Raw genomic sequence first — 20,207 nt, forward strand, 5'->3', positions numbered from 1 at the left:
GCCCATCCAACTGCAAACAGCCACATATGGCCAAAATGGCTACTGTAGACAAAGAGCAAGGATAACAAACAGTTTTCTGACTGCAAGGTTACTAGATGCAGAGAACAGTTGAGAAGCAATGACACTCCACAGCTCACACACTCTGTTCAACACAAGCCTAGTTTATGTACTCCACCAGTATTCACCTGCAGTCACATATAAAACAGACTTAAGGTGTGGTGCATGCTGTAAATACTGTGATCTGTAGTGTATAAGACTAGATAGATAGGGGTTCTAATCTCACTCCAGCCCACTTGGTGTGTGTGTGTGTGTGTGTGTGTGTGTGTGTGTGTGCATATCCATGCATAACAAATGGGAATCCCACACTGATTTCCAAATGTCAATGGGCCTGCACGTTTTGGTCCTTGCACGTGCTGCCAGACACCAAGCTCCTCTCTTCCACAAGGCCTGCCAATGTCATGTACCTTAACAGTACCTACTGCCACTGTAATGTCAGACTTAAGCTGTGGTGCATGCTGTAAATACTGTGATCTTTAGCTTGTAAGACTAGATAGGTAAGGTTTCTAATCTCACTCTAGCCCACTTGGTGTTTGTGTGCACCTCCCTGCAAAATAATTATGAGCAACACACTGACTTAAAAAGACGTGGGGTTTTGCAGTATTTTGGCTGTCGCAGGTGAAGTGTGCCTCCAAAGTCCTGACCAGAACAAGGCCTGCTGATGTCATCTACCATAACATTACCTAAAGAGATGTTAATAGCACACTTTGGTTTGGCGTGTGCGTTAAGTACTGTGATCTCTAGTGTGTACTATTAGATAGGTAGGGGTTCTAATCTAATTGCAACCAAATTGCATTGCGTATGCTGTGCAGTGTTCTGTACATAAGAATTGATAGTGGTACTATTCTCACTGTAGTTAGGTGTGTGTGCGTGGATGTTACAATATTTTACATCTGGGTATGGGATCAAAGGATCATTGTACATTAGTAGCCTAATGGGCCTAGGTCCCATAACATCGTAGTCACATTCTTAACCTTATTTACACAAGCAGCACATATCGCCCCTGTCCACAAAGGACACACAGAGAAGCCCTGTGGTGACATGACAGTCATCCAATCATATGGATGGCATCTGAGGATTGCCAATGAGATGCACTGTTTTCCATTAGGTGAGGGTGTGTTTCAACAGTTTGTGAAAGTGTGGTACACATATGTCCCCCACCAGCATGTATTATTAATGTCACATACCAGGTAATGTCTTTATAGCAGGTAATACATCTATCATTCCACTTACAAATATACATTTCCAATAGAGCAGGGTCAGACATTGCCTTGTATGCAAGGCAGAGATCACTTCTGAATTATTGCACATGATCCCCATAGCACAGATACTGGGGATTTGAAGTTCTCATGTGAGGAAACTTTGTGTTGTGTGCAACTGCCACTGTTGCTTGCAAAGGTACATGAGAAAATGGCCACTACCTGAGGGCAACTGCTGTCTGCTGGGACCGTGTCCCCCACAGGAATGCCCAGGACCACAGGCTCATGGCTTGCCATGTCTTGGTGTGGACAGCACACTTATCTGGGGTGCTGGATGTACTGCCATTACGAGAGCATGATGGAGAGCACCTACCTGAACTCTCAGCAGATGTAACTGCTGACCTATGTCCACAAGTCCGACTCTCAACTCCAACTAGATGTTCCATCATAGACAATGACCGTTCCAAGAGAGATATTCTGTGATCTCTCTCACACCACTGCCTTTTCACTGCATCAGTCAACTGGTCAAGGTTATCATCAATGCAGTGGAGGCAGTCACGGGTGTCAGACTGTGCTGCATCCATTCCCCCTGAGTATTCATCTGAAGGTCCTTTCAGAACGTGCATGTGCCTCTATGACGGCCCTAAACATATGCTGAATGACACATGACGAGACACCTCCAACAGGTGGTGGAAGGACAGCAGGCCTCCTATGAGCACCCATATCAATTCGCCTATGTGGAACCTTGCCACGTCTTTGGCTATGACCAGTATCAACACTCACTGCACCCACAATAGCCACACTTTCCTGTTCAATGTCCCCACCCTCTGACTTCCAATATCTGTGGCCTCGGGGGACTGGGTATGTGTAGGCATACTGACTATGTACAGCGATTATGGGGGAAAAAGAGGGATGTCAACCTCTGGGACAGATTCAGCCAGTGCAGTCCCCACCTGTGCCTCACTTTGGCCACAATCAGAGTCTGAAGAGACAGTGACATCAGGTTATGAAGGGGACAGAGACCAACCTCCCTGGGTCACCTGTGATAAAAAGGTAAAAGTGGTGCATTACTACACACACTATGCCCTACAGTGCTATCTTGCAAATATATGTTAAGCTGTATACAACGCTGTCAGTATTATAGACTTGTTTAACCCCCAACATGATATACCAGGACCTGAGGACATTATTGTCTAACAAACTTCTGCAGTTACTTGGAAACAATATGCTCCTAATTAAGAATCTCATGATCAACAGTGATGTCCACTGCTGACATCTGTCAAAACACTGCACAACTGACACATAAGGCAATCTGTACTGTCCTGCAAATAATACAGAGCTATCAGTGTGGTCACAACTACAAGGCATAGGTATGACTGTAAACCGTGTTAAATTGGTACAAATCTGTGAGGTTGGCAATCATGCACACAGTTCATTAATCTAGCCAGCAGGCCTGGGATGACACTGTTGTGAATACTATGCACTAAATCTACAGCAGTAACACAACAGTTTTATGCTTACCAAAAGCAAGAGCATGGCCGTGTCTGATTCCAGACGGTCCTGTGAAAATTTGAGGGAGAGGTAATGTAAACAGCAATCCATGTTGCAATATGACACGCTACTATGTCCAAATACACATTTACAGTACATACTACATTAATTGGTCTGTTGGTCACAATCTGAGCATGAGATTCACACTGCAACTAAGCTCCTCTTCCCCTACATAAAAATACCTGCCAGCCATGTAAAACTATGTACACCCTGACACACTGAATACTACAGTATTGCAATGCTGAGCCAAGCCATACCTGGATGCTCCTATTGCGTGGAAATGGTGGCACACACATCCACAACATACCGTGTGATGGATGTCTGGGAGCTGTCCTTTGTTCCTTTGTTTTCCAGGAATTCCTCAGTGGCTGACAATGGTTTTTCCACTGCAGGCCCTCCCCAGTGACAACTTGATCCTTGGCCATATCTGCTTATTTTCTGTGGGCGGAGTTTATCATGTCCATTGCACGGTGTTCCACCTACTCATATGTCCTGCTCTGGTGACCAATTGCATTTACATTGTGAACCAGATTGGCCCACAATGCTGCCCACTCTTCCCTGTTTGTCCTCCCCCTGGACAGCAGCAGTTGGTGGTGCTGACGCAAGGCTTCCAGAATAGTATTGTTTTCCGCCTATGTAAAAGGGCCCAGATGTCGGGGATACATATTCCCTGACAGACAAAATGGGAACATATGTCAGGATCACATATGTGGGAGTATAGTATGTACAGATACAGCAATAACAGATGGCTACCAATAGGCACTGCTTGGTTACACATCTCATATTCAACACCATGCAAACATAGTAAGATTGTGGATGTGAGTAAGATAGTAGCAGTAGTCATCTATTCCTGTTTGTGTATACTGTTGTATGATCACACACCCAACACAGCAGTCCATAACGTTGTGGCCCATATGTGTAAACCCCCTTATACTATTTAAAGCCAGCAGTGCCACACAAATAGCAGTGCAGTATTACCACCGCTATCAGCAGGAAATTTCCATGAGAGTGGTATACCTAATTAATACACAGCATTATACCAGTACTGTACTCTAGTTCCTCTGTAGGTATACCACAGCTGCAGATCAATGACATGTCATCAGTACAGTTTCAAGCAAGCCTTATTGCTGTAATCCCAATTCCCCCTAAGTATATGGACACATACGCATCATGCTGAGAAAAGAAAAAAAAAAAAAAAGGTTACTACTTGATGGAGTTCAATACTCCTCTGTTGAATGATAAAGAAATATATAGAGGTTGTGCCAACAAGTTGACCATGCAAAGTAACTCTCATACACAAATTTCCCCTAGCTAGCTGTTTGTCTTTTTAACATGGTTCTCTATTAGCAAGTGATTGCCTCTGAACCAATATGTGCTTCTGAAATGCTAACTGCAGCCAACACAGCTGATTTGCAGTATAATTGGCCAACCCCATGCAACCACTGAACAAGATATAAAGCCTCAATGCAGATTGCAACCCCTTTCTCATATGATGGGTTGGAAAATAGTAGGGGAAAGAATGTCTCTGCCATGAAGTAGTATGTTAATAGCAGTTAATTTGTTTATGTCTTTCGGCTTTTCCCAGTTAGGGGTCACCACAGCAGAACCCTGGTCCGCTAATGATTGGCAGTAGATTTTTATGTGCTGGCTTGTGTGCATGCTACAGGCTGAAGCTGATGCTGCAGGTAATAGGGATAGGCAGAAAGGATGAACACTTTGCAGGACAAAAAACTTTAAGAGTAAGTGTGGGGCCTGTAGCAGCCATGCTGTCTAGGCAGGCCCAGATTGAGAGTACCCACCTCACTGGGCAGTAAGGTGTGTGTATCAGGTAAGTCTGTCAGCCAATAGTATCAGTAAGACAATGCAAGCCAAAACGCTTGGTGTGTCCTAGAGAATAGCCAGGCGGGCATTAACCACGATGTCACGCAGTTGGACAACTGCCAATTCACGTGTTATGTCATGGTAGTCCCCTGTTGAGTGTGTGCTGGCAACCCTTGCGTCTAGCTCAACCTCCATATATGTGTTACTTGTGCAGCTGTGGTTGTCTGTTATATCACCAGCAAAACATTGTGGGCTGCAGTTTGATACTACTGGGCCACAATTTCAGTACATAATTCAAAGTCCTCTGGGAATTCAGGCTATTGCATTACATGACATTATGTGCACTTTATAGTGTTGTACTAGAAGTAGGTGAGAGTGGTCCTTTCTGTAGGCCTTTGCCCTGTATTATATAGATGTAGACATTCCAACTGTACTGCTTTGAGTGGATAAATAGGTGATGAGACAGACATACATATCACACTTTATAATATGGATGGCAACATACATCTATTTTCATTGGTAGATGCTGCTGTACGTGAACCCAGGACTTTGTGTACCAAAAAGTTTTGCTGTCAATGCATTTTTCAGACTGGGCTAAAGAGTCACTGTTAGCAGGTGAATTTTTACATGTTGTAGTTATCATTCCAGTTACCTGTTGTTAAATACTCCACTTACATCTATTATTATGTGTATGGCTTTAGAGTGCTGAAGTTGTACACCAGAGTCCCAGTTAAAATCCTCTTTTCCATTAATGTGTTATCAAGTGTGTTCTTACATGTTGTAGACATAATTGTGGGGTTACCTGCTATCAGATACCTCACTTACTATATGACTAAGTTTATGTGTGTGCCTTTATAGTGTATGATGTATTTGTGGACTAGACTGCCAATTATAGTACTATTTATGTATAATTCTCTTAGCTGATTTGTTTGATGTGGCATGATGCACAGCACCAGTTAAACGCTCTTAATGTGGGGAACTGCAGCATTAATATGTTTTGCTTAAAACACCTGTTTTCGTTTGCAACTGTGTGGCTTGGTGGGATGATCTACTGCTCTGCAGGTGTGATGGTCATGGGTTTGACATAGGGTGCAGGTGTACTTTTTGAATGTGATTAATGTTGTTTCAAAAGCATATATCAGTATAGCGCTACTTAGCATAGCTAAGCAATGTGGCTCACCATGCCGCGTTGTGCAAAAAATATTTCAAGAAAATAAAACTGGGGAGATAGGAAAGTGGTGAAAAGGGGAGCAAGCAGGGGAGAAATATAGTGAAAGGAAGGTAGGGATCTGCAGGATGGGTCTAGGAAAGAACCATTGCTATCCATTTCTTCAACAAGAACTGTGCACTGTGACAGATTTTTTAGATGAATTTGAACCGTCACCCCCAGAGAGGGGTGAGGACAATGTAACTGCATTGTCAAGCCAACTGGACCAAATTAAGTGTGTCCAGTGGACATGTGTGTGAAATGGAGAGCTATGTATAGGATGATTGTTTTTTTTTTTTTGGGACAGGTGCCCATTTTTGTTTTTTTTTTTAAAGATGAGAGTGGAATGTTGGGGAAGGGACAAAGGTACGTGTGGGGGGTAAGTTGGGAAGGTGAGGAAGCTTTTGCAGACAAGACAGTAGACAAGGTTGGTGTGTGGCATAAGATGGGGGTGTACACCTTGGACGGGGAGGGTGTTGTGGAATCCCAGTCCCATGAGCATCCACACGGTAGCAGTGCGACTCATGTTCTCACCCATGGGACTGTCAGCAATGCTCCTTCACTGCCTCTGTGATGACAGTGGTGGGGGCTGGTGTCTAGGATGAGACTGCCCCACCAGGATGGCCAGCATGCTCTCCATCTGGCACAGGCATGCACACACAGTTCGGTGAAACACTCTGTGCACCATACCTGGCAGTTCCTGACAGGTGACAAAATCACCCCCTCCACCTCTTCTTCCAGAGGGGGCCCAGCCCATGGGGCAGAACTACCTGATGCCGCAGGGGCAGCAGAGGAGGCACCACCAGGCTGCAGCCCAGATAAGCTGTGCCCCGGTGCCACGGCAGGTGGAGGCAAGGTAGGTGGATCGCCTGGAACCAGCCTACCTTGTTGTGCTGTAGTAAATTAGATATAAACATAAGATAAGATTAGTAATAACCAAACTAATGTTAGTACTAACATAATAGAACATAATATTGATTAATCCAAATACATATTAAGGTATATTATGAGGAACACAACAATAAATAACATAATGGTAAGCATGTTAACAGCAAACCAGTATGATATAACCCATAAGGCTAATATAACAGTTGGTTTAAAAGAATACATTAATATCAAACCATAATAATAAATAACAGTAATAAATAAAGTTCATAATCATAAATTAGAGAAGGTAAGGGGTGGGGAGAGACAGAAAAGCATACCATTAGTGACCTTGCAGGTGGTATTACTACACAGACTAATAATACATACTTCTACAGGTTTGCAGTGTCACTTGTGTGTACAGTGATTCTAAGTCTTGTATGGATGATGTTACAAGTACATACCTCTCATCCTGTTAGCATGGAACAGTATGGGCCAAGCACTAACAAATGCAGGTACACAACTACAGGGAAGTGCTTTACATAGTGTGCTCATACATTATTACCAATGTGTTCTGTAAGAAGATTTGCCAATACACTGCATTTCAAGCAATGTCATTTATCTGCTAATCACGGACTAGACATATGAGGCATTAGTCATTACATTCCGAAAAATCGTGATAGTTTAGAGGTATGTTCGTGTACACTAATTAGACTAGACAGCCGGTGATTTCTTTTAGTTAGCTGCCATGGGATCAGAACCCACAAGCTGTGACTCCAGAGAATATGTGCGCTAAATTTAACAGCTGACTGATGTCAGATTATAAAAGACATGGCACTGCATACAGGAATACTTCACACTTACTGGAAAAGATTATTTATCAAGGCACAATCCTGCTTTACACGTTATTGATATTGCTCCTGAAAATCTGGCACTTATACATATGAATATCTGCCCAGAACGTGAGCAACCTTACCCATATATCTTGTTCCTGGTGTGGGAGGAATATACAGCATTATTTGATTACAAATGGCCATAGCACAGGCTTGAACCTTACCGTGGATATTGCACTACATTTATCAGACATTTTTTTTCTGCAGTCTTTATTCATTTCTTGTTTTACAGTTGACTGGTGTCAGATAATAACACATATGCTGTGATTACATCCATATTGCAAAGTTATATGAACAGATTACTTCTCAATGCACAATCCTGCTTTAAACTTTATTGATAATGTACCTTAAAATCTGGCATTTATACACATGAATATCTGGTCAGTCACCCTGCTAGGCAGGGGTCCAGGGAAGTAAATAGTGTGGGAAGAAATTGCCAGGGAATTGTTATGGATAGGCTTGTATAGGCCCTTGGGCCTATAGACAAGTACCAACCTATGAACCTATAGCCATAATGTCAGCTACCTTACCCATACACCTTGTTCTTCAAATGGGTGGAATGTACAGCATTATATGACCCAAACTGGCCAGAACACAGGCTTGAAACTTACTGTGGGTATTGCACTACATTTTTCAGATGTTTTTTTTTCAGCAGTCTTTATTCATTTCCTTTGTACAGCTGACTGGTGTTAGATTAGAACACACATGCAGTGACTACAAGAATGGTAAGCACTTCTTTGTTTGAAACAGTACAAATCAGAGCACCATCCCCCTTTAAAATCTATTTATTACTGTTGCTTCAAGTCTGGCATGTACAGCATGGATAGCTGTGTCAGATCTCTAAGTAATAATCCATTTACCCTCGCCATTACTTGAGTGGAATCTACAACATATTTCACACAATGAGCAGAGCAGAACAGTGACTGTTAATCTGGGTAGACCCCAACCTCAATGGATGTTTGTAAGCTATACTAGATAATAATGCATGGTTACTTGATTTAACTTGGTTTACCATTTCAGGTAGGGGCTGACACATTATTAAACATATTAAATTTCCCAAGTATGTCATACCTGCCTGTTAGGATTGCAAACTCTGTAAATACTTTTATCTTGACAGTATGTTATGCAATAGGTTATTGCTTTGATTTTTTCCTTACTCACCACATACACACCTCATCCTGGCCAGACGCTCTGCATGGGACTGGACACTGTGAGTCCTCTGTTCTGCAGCTGTTGTAAGAGAAGCAAAGCATTATGCATACCAGTTTTGCACACATTCATTTTGCATATTTATAAATCAGTGGGACACACACTTACATATCTGTGGGGTGCGCCCAGCCCAAGCTTCTTGGACAAAGGTGTCCAAGGTTCCCCTCTTTCTACAATTCAGGTTGTCATAGTGGTGACAACACTACGAGGGATACCAATAGTACTGGGAAGTTCCCTAGCCAAATGATCCCAGGTGTCAGACTTACACTCTGAGCCCTGGTAATCGCCTGCAGCAGCCGGGGTTCATGGTTTTTGACCAGGAGTTCAACAAACACTTTGGACTCCTGCACACCCCGTCTCTGCTCCAAAGATTATGCTCCCTCACCAACACCACCAGGCATATCAACAGCCAAGTGAGAACTCCAAAGAAAGGTGTCAGATTCCCACCTACTGGTCATTATACAGGATGCATTCCCGTGCTTACATGTCATAGTGCAATTTTCAAAAATGCGGCATGTTGCTTAGCATTGCACAAATGACTTAAGCAATGCTGAGTATCACGCAAACTCACACAAGCCATATTTAAGCACAGCTTAGCAACGCACAAAGTACAACACTGGCTATGTTTAAGCAGAGTTTAGCACCAAGCAACTTTGCTAACTGTAACAATTTTTTTTTTAATTTTACATTAAACTGATGTTTCAGTCATCTTACTGATGTTCAAAGCAATAAATGTAAAACATATGACTGCTCAGGACTCAAACCCAGGACCTACTACACTGTAGGTCATGACTCAAGCTATCTAGCCAATTGTATAATACAGGGAAGCAGTAAAACTTCACATATATTACTAAGATACCTGTTAGCCTTGCACAATGAAGCTGCACGAGTTTGCATGTTGCTAAGCACCACATAACTACAGCAATTAAATACATTCGGTTTCTATTTTTAGATGTTGGATGTCATTGCTAAGCACCGTGCCACTCTGTGCAAACAAGGAGAGACAGGAAAAAATAAATATATATTCAATTAATTACATCCGATTTCTATTTTTACATATATAGCAGATGTCAAGTGCATATGTTTAAGTGCAGACTGGCATCACTAACCATAGCGCCACACCGTGCAAACAGCATATAAAATTAAAAAATATATATAGTGTTGTCCTGTGCTTAACACCTGCCCAGACGTTTTCTGGACAGTCAACAACTACAGAACAGCCTCTACACTGCTGCTTGCATGGATTCAATATCCTTGTAACTCTGATCTCCCTCTGCAGCCAGTCATAATTAATATATTTGGCTCACTGCTGGAAAGGAACCGTGGCTGTGCACACAGGTACATTCCGTATAGCTCTACATGGAACCTACATGGATTTTATTGAATCCAGACCCATATTTATTTACTTACATTCATTAACTAGAAATATAATCTGGAAAGTCGATCTTCAGTGAAATCCTGAGAAGACACCGCCAAACAGCAAATTCAAAAATACACAACATATAACATTAACAGATTATGATAGTTCATACCATGGGTCTGGGAGATGAACCATTTACTGGTTACCTGTTTGCATTAGACACATAGGTGCCAAACCAGAGATGAATTTCCAGTTTCCCATCCAACTGGTACATCAAGAACAGAGATAAATAATAAGTTATTAGATCATATACATCCAAGAAACATTCTGGCAAGACTGTTTATTTTTTCTACATGTTTCTGAAAAAATCATATACATTACATGTTGGGGTGTGAGAAATACTTTATAGGCCACAAAATTTCAGTTATCTGAAAAGCAGGACAACATGTAAGACACAGTAAATAGCAACTGAAAAAGTAGCTAAACACTTCAAAGAAATAAATTCTTGCAAAAAAAGAGAGAGAGAGAGAGAGAGAAATATAACCTGGCAGTATGGATACATCTTTTGTCTGAGTACTGTTTTTGTTAAAAAGTTTGCCAAAGACAGACAAGGGAGTACAATAAAGTACTTAAAACAATCAGAAGCTAGATTTATTTTAAAATATGGTACTTTGCTGCCTAATGGTAATATTGCTATACCTGTAAAATATTAATTGACTTGAATTTCTAGTTAATGATGTGCTGATTATTTGATGCAAACATGTATGGTTTATCTGAACGTTTTATCTTGTAAGACAACTATTTTGCTGAGGGGCTACACGGCAGAGGTTTATTATAGAGTACATTGGGAAACCTTTGCTGCTAGTGTCACTATGGGGAAAGCAATAATATTTAACAATAAGTTGTAAAGGTAACAATATATTACTAGCATCCATCACTATGGACTGGCTAAGATGTCTATGTTTGGTTACAGTTACATTTATCTGATAGATAAGAGCAAATCAAGAGTCATCCATGGAGTTCTTATGATTACTAGTTAGGGAACCATATGATCCAGAAAGGATAAATTTTTATGAGCAAGACTCACAAATGTGAGTCCAACAACTGCAATTTGCAAAGTGTGTAAGCCATGGTATATATATACTAAGACAGGGATCACCTTACCTCAGAGTATTCCCCTTAACTATGAGACCGACAGTAAAGACAACCCTGGAACATATAACAATTGTTAGAGTGTATAGACCACCAAAGTCAAGTGCAGATGACCTACAGGAATTCATACATTTCTTACATGAAACACAGGAGGGAAGAATAATATTAACTGGGGACTTAAATTCACCAGAAACAGACTGGAATAATATTGATTCAACAATGCCAGTAAGGAAATTATTCACAATGTATATTCAGGAACAACAACTGCTTCAGATTGTAAAAAAAAAAAAAAAAAAACTGCCAGGGGAAGGAACATACTAGACATTGTTTGTGTTCTTAAAGAATTTAATGTTAAGTCAAGTTTTACTACCACTGATATGCAGTGATCATGGGGTTATAAAGGTTAATTTGTTGCTAGATAATTCTGCCAAACTGAAATCTAAACCAATGCACAGAAGGTTAATTACAGATTATATGGAAGCAAAACATTCACTATGTAAAACTAACTGGAGTGAGGTGTTCAGTGGAAAAACTGCAGATGGAATGTGGAAAGTTTTGAAAAAGAAATTATTTGAGTGCAAAAAAAAAAAAAATCAAAAAAATGTTTACCATCAGGATGGATCTAGGCATACAACATCAGGGGGATAAACTTCCATAAGAACAAGATATCTGATTAAGATGAGAGACAAAAAATATAAGAGATGAAAGAGAGGTCAAACTACAACTTTGAAAACTGAAATAAATAAGCTGGAGAAACAGATTAAGCATAGTGTGAGACAAGATCAAGAAAAAATGTATAAAGATATTGAGCATAATAGGGAAACTTTTACATATGCATAAGATGTGGAAGGCGTAAAGACACAAACTGATAAATTGATAAATTGATAAACTGTGTGCAGATTCTAAAATTTATTCTCATACACAAAAGATTATAGATATATTTATAAAATCTTATGCAAAACAGTTTGGCTCCATAAAAGGGGCAGTAAGTTGTCCTAGTGACATCCAGGTAAACCCAGATACTGGAATCAAATTTGGAAAAGAATTGCGCAAACTGGATCCAAACAAATAAGAGGGAGGAGATGGAATTAGTAACAATGACCTGGGAACACTTCAGCAAGAACTTACAGTACCATTATATCTATTATTCACTAGGTCATACAAATGTGGGGAGATTCCTCAAGATTAGAGACATGCGCTTATTAAACCTGTCTTCAAGGGAAAGGGGAGTAGGACAAACCCAGCGTCATACAGACCCTTAAGTCTACTTTCATGTTATGGAAAAATAATGGAGAAGGTAATATTGTATAAGTTATTGTCAGAACTGGATAGGCTGGGACTTGAAACCATATATCAGCATGCATATGTCGAAAATAGATCCATTACCACCTGTGACATGGTGTTCTATAACAATATGATAACAGCTATGAATGAAACATTGTGCTGTGATGTAATTTATACAGATTTAATTTCAACATTTGACAGGGTCATACACAAAACACTGATCAATAAGTTAGTACAGCTAGGTATTGATGTACTCTTGATAAGATGGATAGCTGCATGGCTTACAAATAGGACATGGCAAGTATCATACAACAACTGGACTGGTGAAATCCTTGGTTACAGTCAGGGTGTCCCACAGGGCTCTGTCTAAGGCCCTTACTTGTTTAGATTGTATCTTTCAGACTTAACTTTTTCATCTGAGGTGTTCTGCTGTCTATATGCAGATGACCTGAATTTGGGTAAACTGATTACATGTGTGCATGTTTGCAACATAACAACTAAATTGACCCTTTGGGCACATGATAATAATATGCTGATAAATACATCAAAAACTAAGCACATGAGATTTGGGAGACATAAATTGAAAGGTGAATATTTAATACAACACACAGTGACTGAAACTGTAGACTCATTTAAGGACCTGGGTATATGGGCAGATTCACTTATGAGTTTTTCTAATCATATCAACCAATTGGTTAATGATAGTCATAGAACTATAGGTTGTATAAAAAGATTTACAAAGTCTAGGAAATCAAAAATGTTACTTGAGTATGGAATAACAATATGGAAACCCTACATGAAAACAAGCATGAGTAAACTGGAAAGAGTACAGTGGAAATATACCAAGGGCATCCATGGATGTGAAAACTTAAATTATTATGAAAGACTAGAATATATGAACTTGTACAGCGTCTCTTATAAATATCTAAGAGGAGATCTTATTCAAGTATATAGGGCATTTAAAGACAACTACCTCTGGGAATGCTTGGGGTTATTAAAAATTAATAAAGAATCATCAGACAACCTATGTAGATGATTCTGTAGAAATGAGAAGTGCACTAATTGGTTCTCTGACAGAGTAACTGACGCATGGAACAGACTACCAGACTACATTAACGCAAGTACTAGTTTAGATATTTTTAAAAACAGCCTGGACAGACACTTATTATGGGAACAAGTGTTATGGTATAGTGGCAAGCTAGAAGGGCTTTTAATGCCCGTGCTTGAAATATTTGTATGTATGTATGTATGTATGTACACCAAGGTATAATAATTTCTGAGCTAGTACAAGGAGAAGAGGTGTGTTTTGGGCGTGGGTGCAAGCCCCCAAGAAAAAATGCTTAGAATACGATTAAAGAGTTCCAGGGTTCACTGTTATTCCATTTGTTTCAGTTCTGTGACTCACTGGTCAATCTCTGAATTCTTTCATGGAGTTAATCCAAAACTGGCTTCTAGAGGAATGCAATAACTCCAAAACATCTCAGACTATAAACAGGCAATAACAACATATTATTTTTTCCCTTAAAGCTTTAGTTGTGTTTGATTTTTCTTGTCCATTTCTAAGTGGAAATAATATCCCAAGCCTAGCTGATATATGAAAATATTGAAAATGCAGGGTTCTGCCTGTATTAGGGCAATTTATCATTATAGTGATAGGAGTGCATTTGTCCAGTACTTATCAGTAATAGCAAAACAATTCTGTAATGTTGACTGAGTGACTCAAATAAAACCAAAAAATAATCTAAGACGTTCTGAAGTCCCATACTAGAAGTCATCCAATTTTCACTCTTTTTTTAACATTTTTATACAACATTTAAGCCCTTATCACTTAAAGATCTTTTTATTTCTCCCATTCCCCAGCATCCTAGAAATTGAGATGACAGGTGAAAATCATACATACCTGACATTAACTAGCAGGAGTTAGAAGATTTTTATGTATGATCCTAATACCTCCCCACTTGATCAAAAGGCATTCTATTAAGTCTGGGCATGAAAAGTGATCTTTACAGTTGAAGGATGGGTTGGGGGATTTGCAGTACCTTCAGCTAAAGTAATTGCACATACTTACTGGCAGGCTTGTACTGACTGAATATCAGATTACAAGAATTGTACATGTTCATGACTGGTACAGCTCTTGTGGTAAGGAGTATACCAATACCGATACATTTCCCAATCTGTATGCTAAATTTGTCTGCTCACTCCCATCTCTCTCCAGCCATTCACCAGTGCCCAAGCAACTAATACAAACTGAATTATTTGAAGTACAGCTATATCCAAAACTGCATGTAATGAGCTGGCTTCCATATCAAAAGATTTCAATATAAGTAACAGCATATTACACTGCCCTTCCTTGTCAAAGGTAGCAAGACAAGTTATGAAATATTTGTGGATGCCTTACCATACATCGCATTATAAACGTGGTCAGTCCCATACTCGGCCCTCCACAAGAACTGGTTTTGGGATTTTGCCTTTTGTGGGTCCTCTGGTCCTAGCAGATCCAACAGTTTTTTCACTGCATTCTCTCTTTGAATACATAAAACAACAGAAGGTGCAGAAGTCAGGTAAGTAAGGTGGGCCTGGAATAATTCAGGTTGCTGTAAATTGAAAAAAAAATACAAAAGAATTTCATTCAACTAAGATAAAACTAAACTTATGTGCTGTACAAGACATAAGAATACTTTTTAACTTGTTGAACAGGTAGCACTGACCCCAGCAGAGCAATTTCAGCCTTAGTCCGGAAGTAAAAAGACAACAAATACAAAACAAAATTTACAGAGTGAAAACAAAAGATAATATATATACATAACTTTATAAACAGTGCACATAATAATGCTTAGCAATGCATGAAAAATCAGAAAATACAGAACTTGCAAAAGGGAAGAAGTAATATAAGCACTGCTCAAAACAGAAGGGTTTGATTGACATACAAGGAGAGTTGAGAGCATACTATGGTGAGACTTTTTGGATACAAAGAGTAATGTGATAAGGTGGCAGGGGACAGATTGGGTCCAAGAACAGAAAAGGCATGCACAGGTGCATTAAGAGTAGACCAATATGAGGCTTACACAATATCACAGTGGTTCTGAACCTTGAATTCATACCCATCCCTGATTTTATTTTATTTTTTATTTATCTGGCATTTGTTTATTTTGATTGTGTAGAACACTGCCGATTTTGCCTTATATTTTTGCCTTATCCCTGTTAAAACCTTTGACTTTCTAGTAAATCACTAAAAATTATAGTCAGTATTGCCAGTCATTAGAGTTTCATATGTCTTACTGCTCAGAAAATGAATGCTGTTGCAAAATCTGTTGTTCTATTAATTTACATGAATTAACACTAATATTCAAAAACTGACCCTTATTTTCAGCCTTTGTCTCATGTCGTTTTTGGCCTTTTCCTAGCGTTCTTGAGAAAGGAAGTTGAGAACTATGCCTGAATTACAAGCTCTATTTTCAGACAATTTCTATGATTTGCTTACTTCTAAACAAGCCCATGGTCTACTGCTGAGTGTAAGGGAGAGGAAAGGCAGAAATTGTTCTGCAATTCAATCAAGCTGCACAGCAATGAAGACATAATGGGATGTAACAAAACCTGAACTTAGGAACATTAAGCAACATTTTGGCATTCTAGTCACCAAGATCCAGGCACAAGCAGCTAAATATGACCTCAAACTAACAAACGCAGTAAATTAAATACAATACTATTATGAACAAGGATAATACTCAAAGGAAACGTAATTTAGTTATTTCACAACTGTTCTAAGACAAAGGTTAAGTATTTTATATATATATATATATATATATATATATATATACACACACACATATATATATATATATATATATATATATATACATGCATGCATATAGTAACATTTCTCTGTACAACTAAGACGCAGTCATTTTGCTCTGTGGCGCAGGGGATGAATTCCCAACAATAACTGAGGCCTGGGTTTAGATTAGCAGCCTGGGCACTGGAGCAGCCAGGCAAAAAGTAGCAGTAATGAAGGGGTATGGCATACTTCTTCCACTGGAAGGGTGGGGTATACACACAATCAGGGGGTACACTGAGCATTGCTAATTTCCTGGAGAAGATTGGAAAGCCCACTACTCAAGCCTGGGGGGAGGGGTAGAGAAGGGATGTTTGGAGAAAACACCCCTTGTAAAAGTGAGTGGATGGCCTCTGCCGCCATCCCACTGCATACTCTCCATCAAAAACTTACACAGTGTGTATGTTAGGACAAGGAAAACTTAAGCAAAAAAAGAAAAAAAACAAACAAAAAAAACAATCTGAACCAGTTCTGATGACTGACTGAAAAAATGCCCCCTCCTACACAACCTTTACCACGGTGAAGGGAACAAATGGGCCAAATGGCCATGGAAGGGGCTGATCAACAGACAACAGGGACAGAGAGTGCAAAAATAAATAAATAACATAAAAAAGTGGTCTACGAAACCTATTCTCAATTTAAACTGAGATTTTATTTACAGGAGTTAAAATTGTGCCTTCCTTTCAAAAATGGAAAATAACATGAAATACATTCACCAAATCTATTTCAGTAAACTCATATAAAGTAGAAGTCCACTCAGAGGCATTTTTTTTAAAAAAAAATTTGTTTCTTTTACTGAATAAACAAAGATTAATTACTTTTGATACCTGGCTTTTCCCAAAATCTGGTGAATAAAAGCAGCAGTACTTACAACAGATACCACTTTTTACTCTTTATCAAACAAGCAAGATAATGTCATTTTGTCACTCAGAGGCATTTTTTTAAAAATTGTGGTTTCTTTTACTGAATAAACAAAGATGAATAACTTCTGATAGCTGGCTTCTCCCAAAATCTGGTGAATAAAAGCAGCAGTATTTACAACAGATACCACTTTTTACTCTTTATCAAACAAGCAAGATAATGTCATTTGTGCCTTCTTAATACATGCAAGTTAACTACTAACACCTTCTATTCCTTTCAGATCTTAGTGATACCTTCCAGGCTTCAATATTTCAAAGCTATTCTTCAGACTGCACTAATAGCTCTTTCAAGACTCCTCTCCTCTCTATAATCCTCTCTAATCTGGAGATTAGAAATGTTCTACTTTACAGGGAGGGGACAATGGCCTTGGCTCTAAGTGAGCATTTCATTTTAGTTCCTATGGGGATTTACCTGCATGCTTAAGGCAACGTGACACATGTTCTTTTGTACTCTGCAGTATTTTCCTAGCTCAAAAGCAGTGTGCTTCCTTGACTCATGCCTTGGCTCAGCAGTAATGATGATGTATGATCCCCCCACCCAGTATAGTAACCAGTTCTAGCAACACCAAATGGATGCAAGCCCAAGGCAGCCCATCTGCATTTGAAGCCAGGATGATGGTGGATCTTGAAGTTAAAAGTCTGGAGGGTCAAAACCTATCTAGGCAGTTGGGGAGTTGCAATTTTTCTGCATCTACAGCCACTACAGTGGAGCATCTTCAGCGATAAAGAGTCCCAACCTAACAAATAGGATTTGAGGAAGATGATTGCCCATTTTATAAAAATTACTCTCCTACTACAGCCAAATAACATTTCTCAGTACTGCTGAGTTTTCTACTTATGTAAGAGGTTGAGAGAGGTGCTCAACTCCATACATGAACTGAGACAAGGCTGTACCCCTGACAACCTCTGAGGCACCTGTGAGCACTAAGAACTCCTTGAAACAATCTGGAGTTGTTAGTATATGTTCTAAACATAATATATCTTTCAGTTACTTATAGATGGCCTCCCCAATACTAAGAAAATATTACCACATTATCCAGTAGGTGCTACATGTCTTTTAATAGTTCTAAGAAGCTTTATCAGCAACTGGAATGTTGCAGGTGTTCTGTGGACACAAAAAGACAGGGCTACTACTAAAGTCTGTCTGATTTGGAAAATGCCACTTTTCCTTAACTTCAGGGATTACTGAAATTTACCAATAGCTTTTTGTTAGATCAAAAGTAGATAGAAACACAGCTTTAACAGTCCACTTAAATAATGAAATATGAATCAAATTACATATGTTGCTTAACTTTCTGAATTTGTTACAAAACCTTCTAGAACTATCAGGACTAGGGACCAAAACAACGGGGTTATACCACTCAGTTTTAGATTCTTCTGTGATCTGAAATTTAAGCACTTCTGTATGTCTTTTTTAATCTGCTTGATGTTAGGGTTTTGGTATTATGTACCATTTCTTATTTACCATCTCACCAAGCAAAGCATCTATGTTGAATTGGATTAGACTTATCCTACGAGACAACACAGATGATATTTACTTCCTGTTTCTGAGAGACTGATAAGGTCTTCCTTATTTTGATTTCAATATGGGAACCTTCACTTGCTCAACAAGCAAATTTACTACAGAAACGTCAGCTTCTTTCCAAGGTTTCAGACCATTTATATGGTATAACTGTTGTGATTTCCTTTTTCCCGGCTGTCTCACCAAGATAGAACACTAGTCCAATGGACTGCCTACAGGCTCAGCCCAGGAAATGACAATCAATAAAAGTTGCAATTTACAAAGCAAAGGAGGTTAATAAAATCATCATTATGAAAGGTGTTTGCCAAGGTATAAACAAGGTTACAATATCCAGCACTGAGTGCAAGTATACCATGCTGGATACAGTATAAGTACATACAACAACAGTTCTCTGTTCCACACTAATAAGGTCCACTTTATTCCTTCCTGATTTAATGCCACATTAATGAGAAGAGGAGAGGCTGTATTAGTACAGATAAAGATCATACAGAGGGAATGGAGAGTGAGAGAGACAAAGGGGTGAGAGGAAGGTGAAAGACAGAGAGGAAGGTGTGTTGGAAGGTGGAGAAAGTGTAAGCTAGAACAAGGGAAGAATGGTGGGCAAGTAAGGTAGTGGTGCTCCAGAAAAGATTCATATAAGAAAGGAGGAGAGTAAGGCAGTGTGTACAGTAAATGCTTTTTGCCTTAGGTGATAACCGAGTATAAGAAACATAGGATTGCTTTTGTGAAGAGGTGTCTCTTTAGCTGTTATAGGAATGTACTGTATATGTAGGCGGTAGAAGGTTATGTCTTTTAGTTTTTGGGGGGGTAGGGATTCCCATGTTTGTGGGACCATTAAAGAGAAGCTGTAATCTGTAGACCGAGTGCAGCTTTATGAGGTGTGGGTGATAACTGACTGGGAAGTCTGGAACCCAAGGTTGAAGGTAGTATTTTTTGGAAAGTCTGGTAGAGAAGAAAAAGAGGATATTCTGTTAGATTAATTTGTGGGTGAGGGAAGTTAGAAGAATACATTGTTTGTTGAATGGCATCCATTTCGCTTTAGAGAATATTTTATTTTGTGGGTTAAGGTGATGGAATCTACAAATGTGGTTTGAGAGGGTTTCTAGTGTAGCCAGGTTTTTCTTAGAAGCCTTAGCAATGAAGTCCATATCTTAAAATTGAAGGACTGGTCGAGCAAGATACCAAGGTATTTAACTGGTGGTGGGCTTCTACAGTTTCGTTGTTAAAGAATGGTATGAGCCAGTTTTCTGGGACTACAGAGAGTATTTTTCTACAATTTCAAAATGTCCTTGCTACTTAGAAAGGAATTTGATTTCAGCTAGAGGTACTAAAACAA

General features: G+C 39.4%; 1 protein-coding gene across 1 annotated transcript in view; it reads right to left on the reverse strand.

Annotated features, from left to right (window-relative positions):
• The window catches only part of LOC122816492 (dynein axonemal assembly factor 8-like), a 3,534,829-nt gene that overhangs the window by 642,335 nt on the left and 2,872,287 nt on the right, over positions 1–20,207 (reverse strand). The window contains exon 25 of the mRNA XM_044089323.1: positions 14,996–15,191. Within this exon, the coding sequence (XP_043945258.1) occupies positions 14,996–15,191 (196 nt within the window). The remainder of the gene's footprint in view (positions 1–14,995; positions 15,192–20,207) is intronic.

The sequence above is a fragment of the Protopterus annectens genome, chromosome 12.part0 (genome assembly GCF_019279795.1).
Source record: "Protopterus annectens isolate FY-2018-M chromosome 12.part0, PAN1.0, whole genome shotgun sequence".
NCBI lineage: Eukaryota > Metazoa > Chordata > Ceratodontiformes > Protopteridae > Protopterus > Protopterus annectens.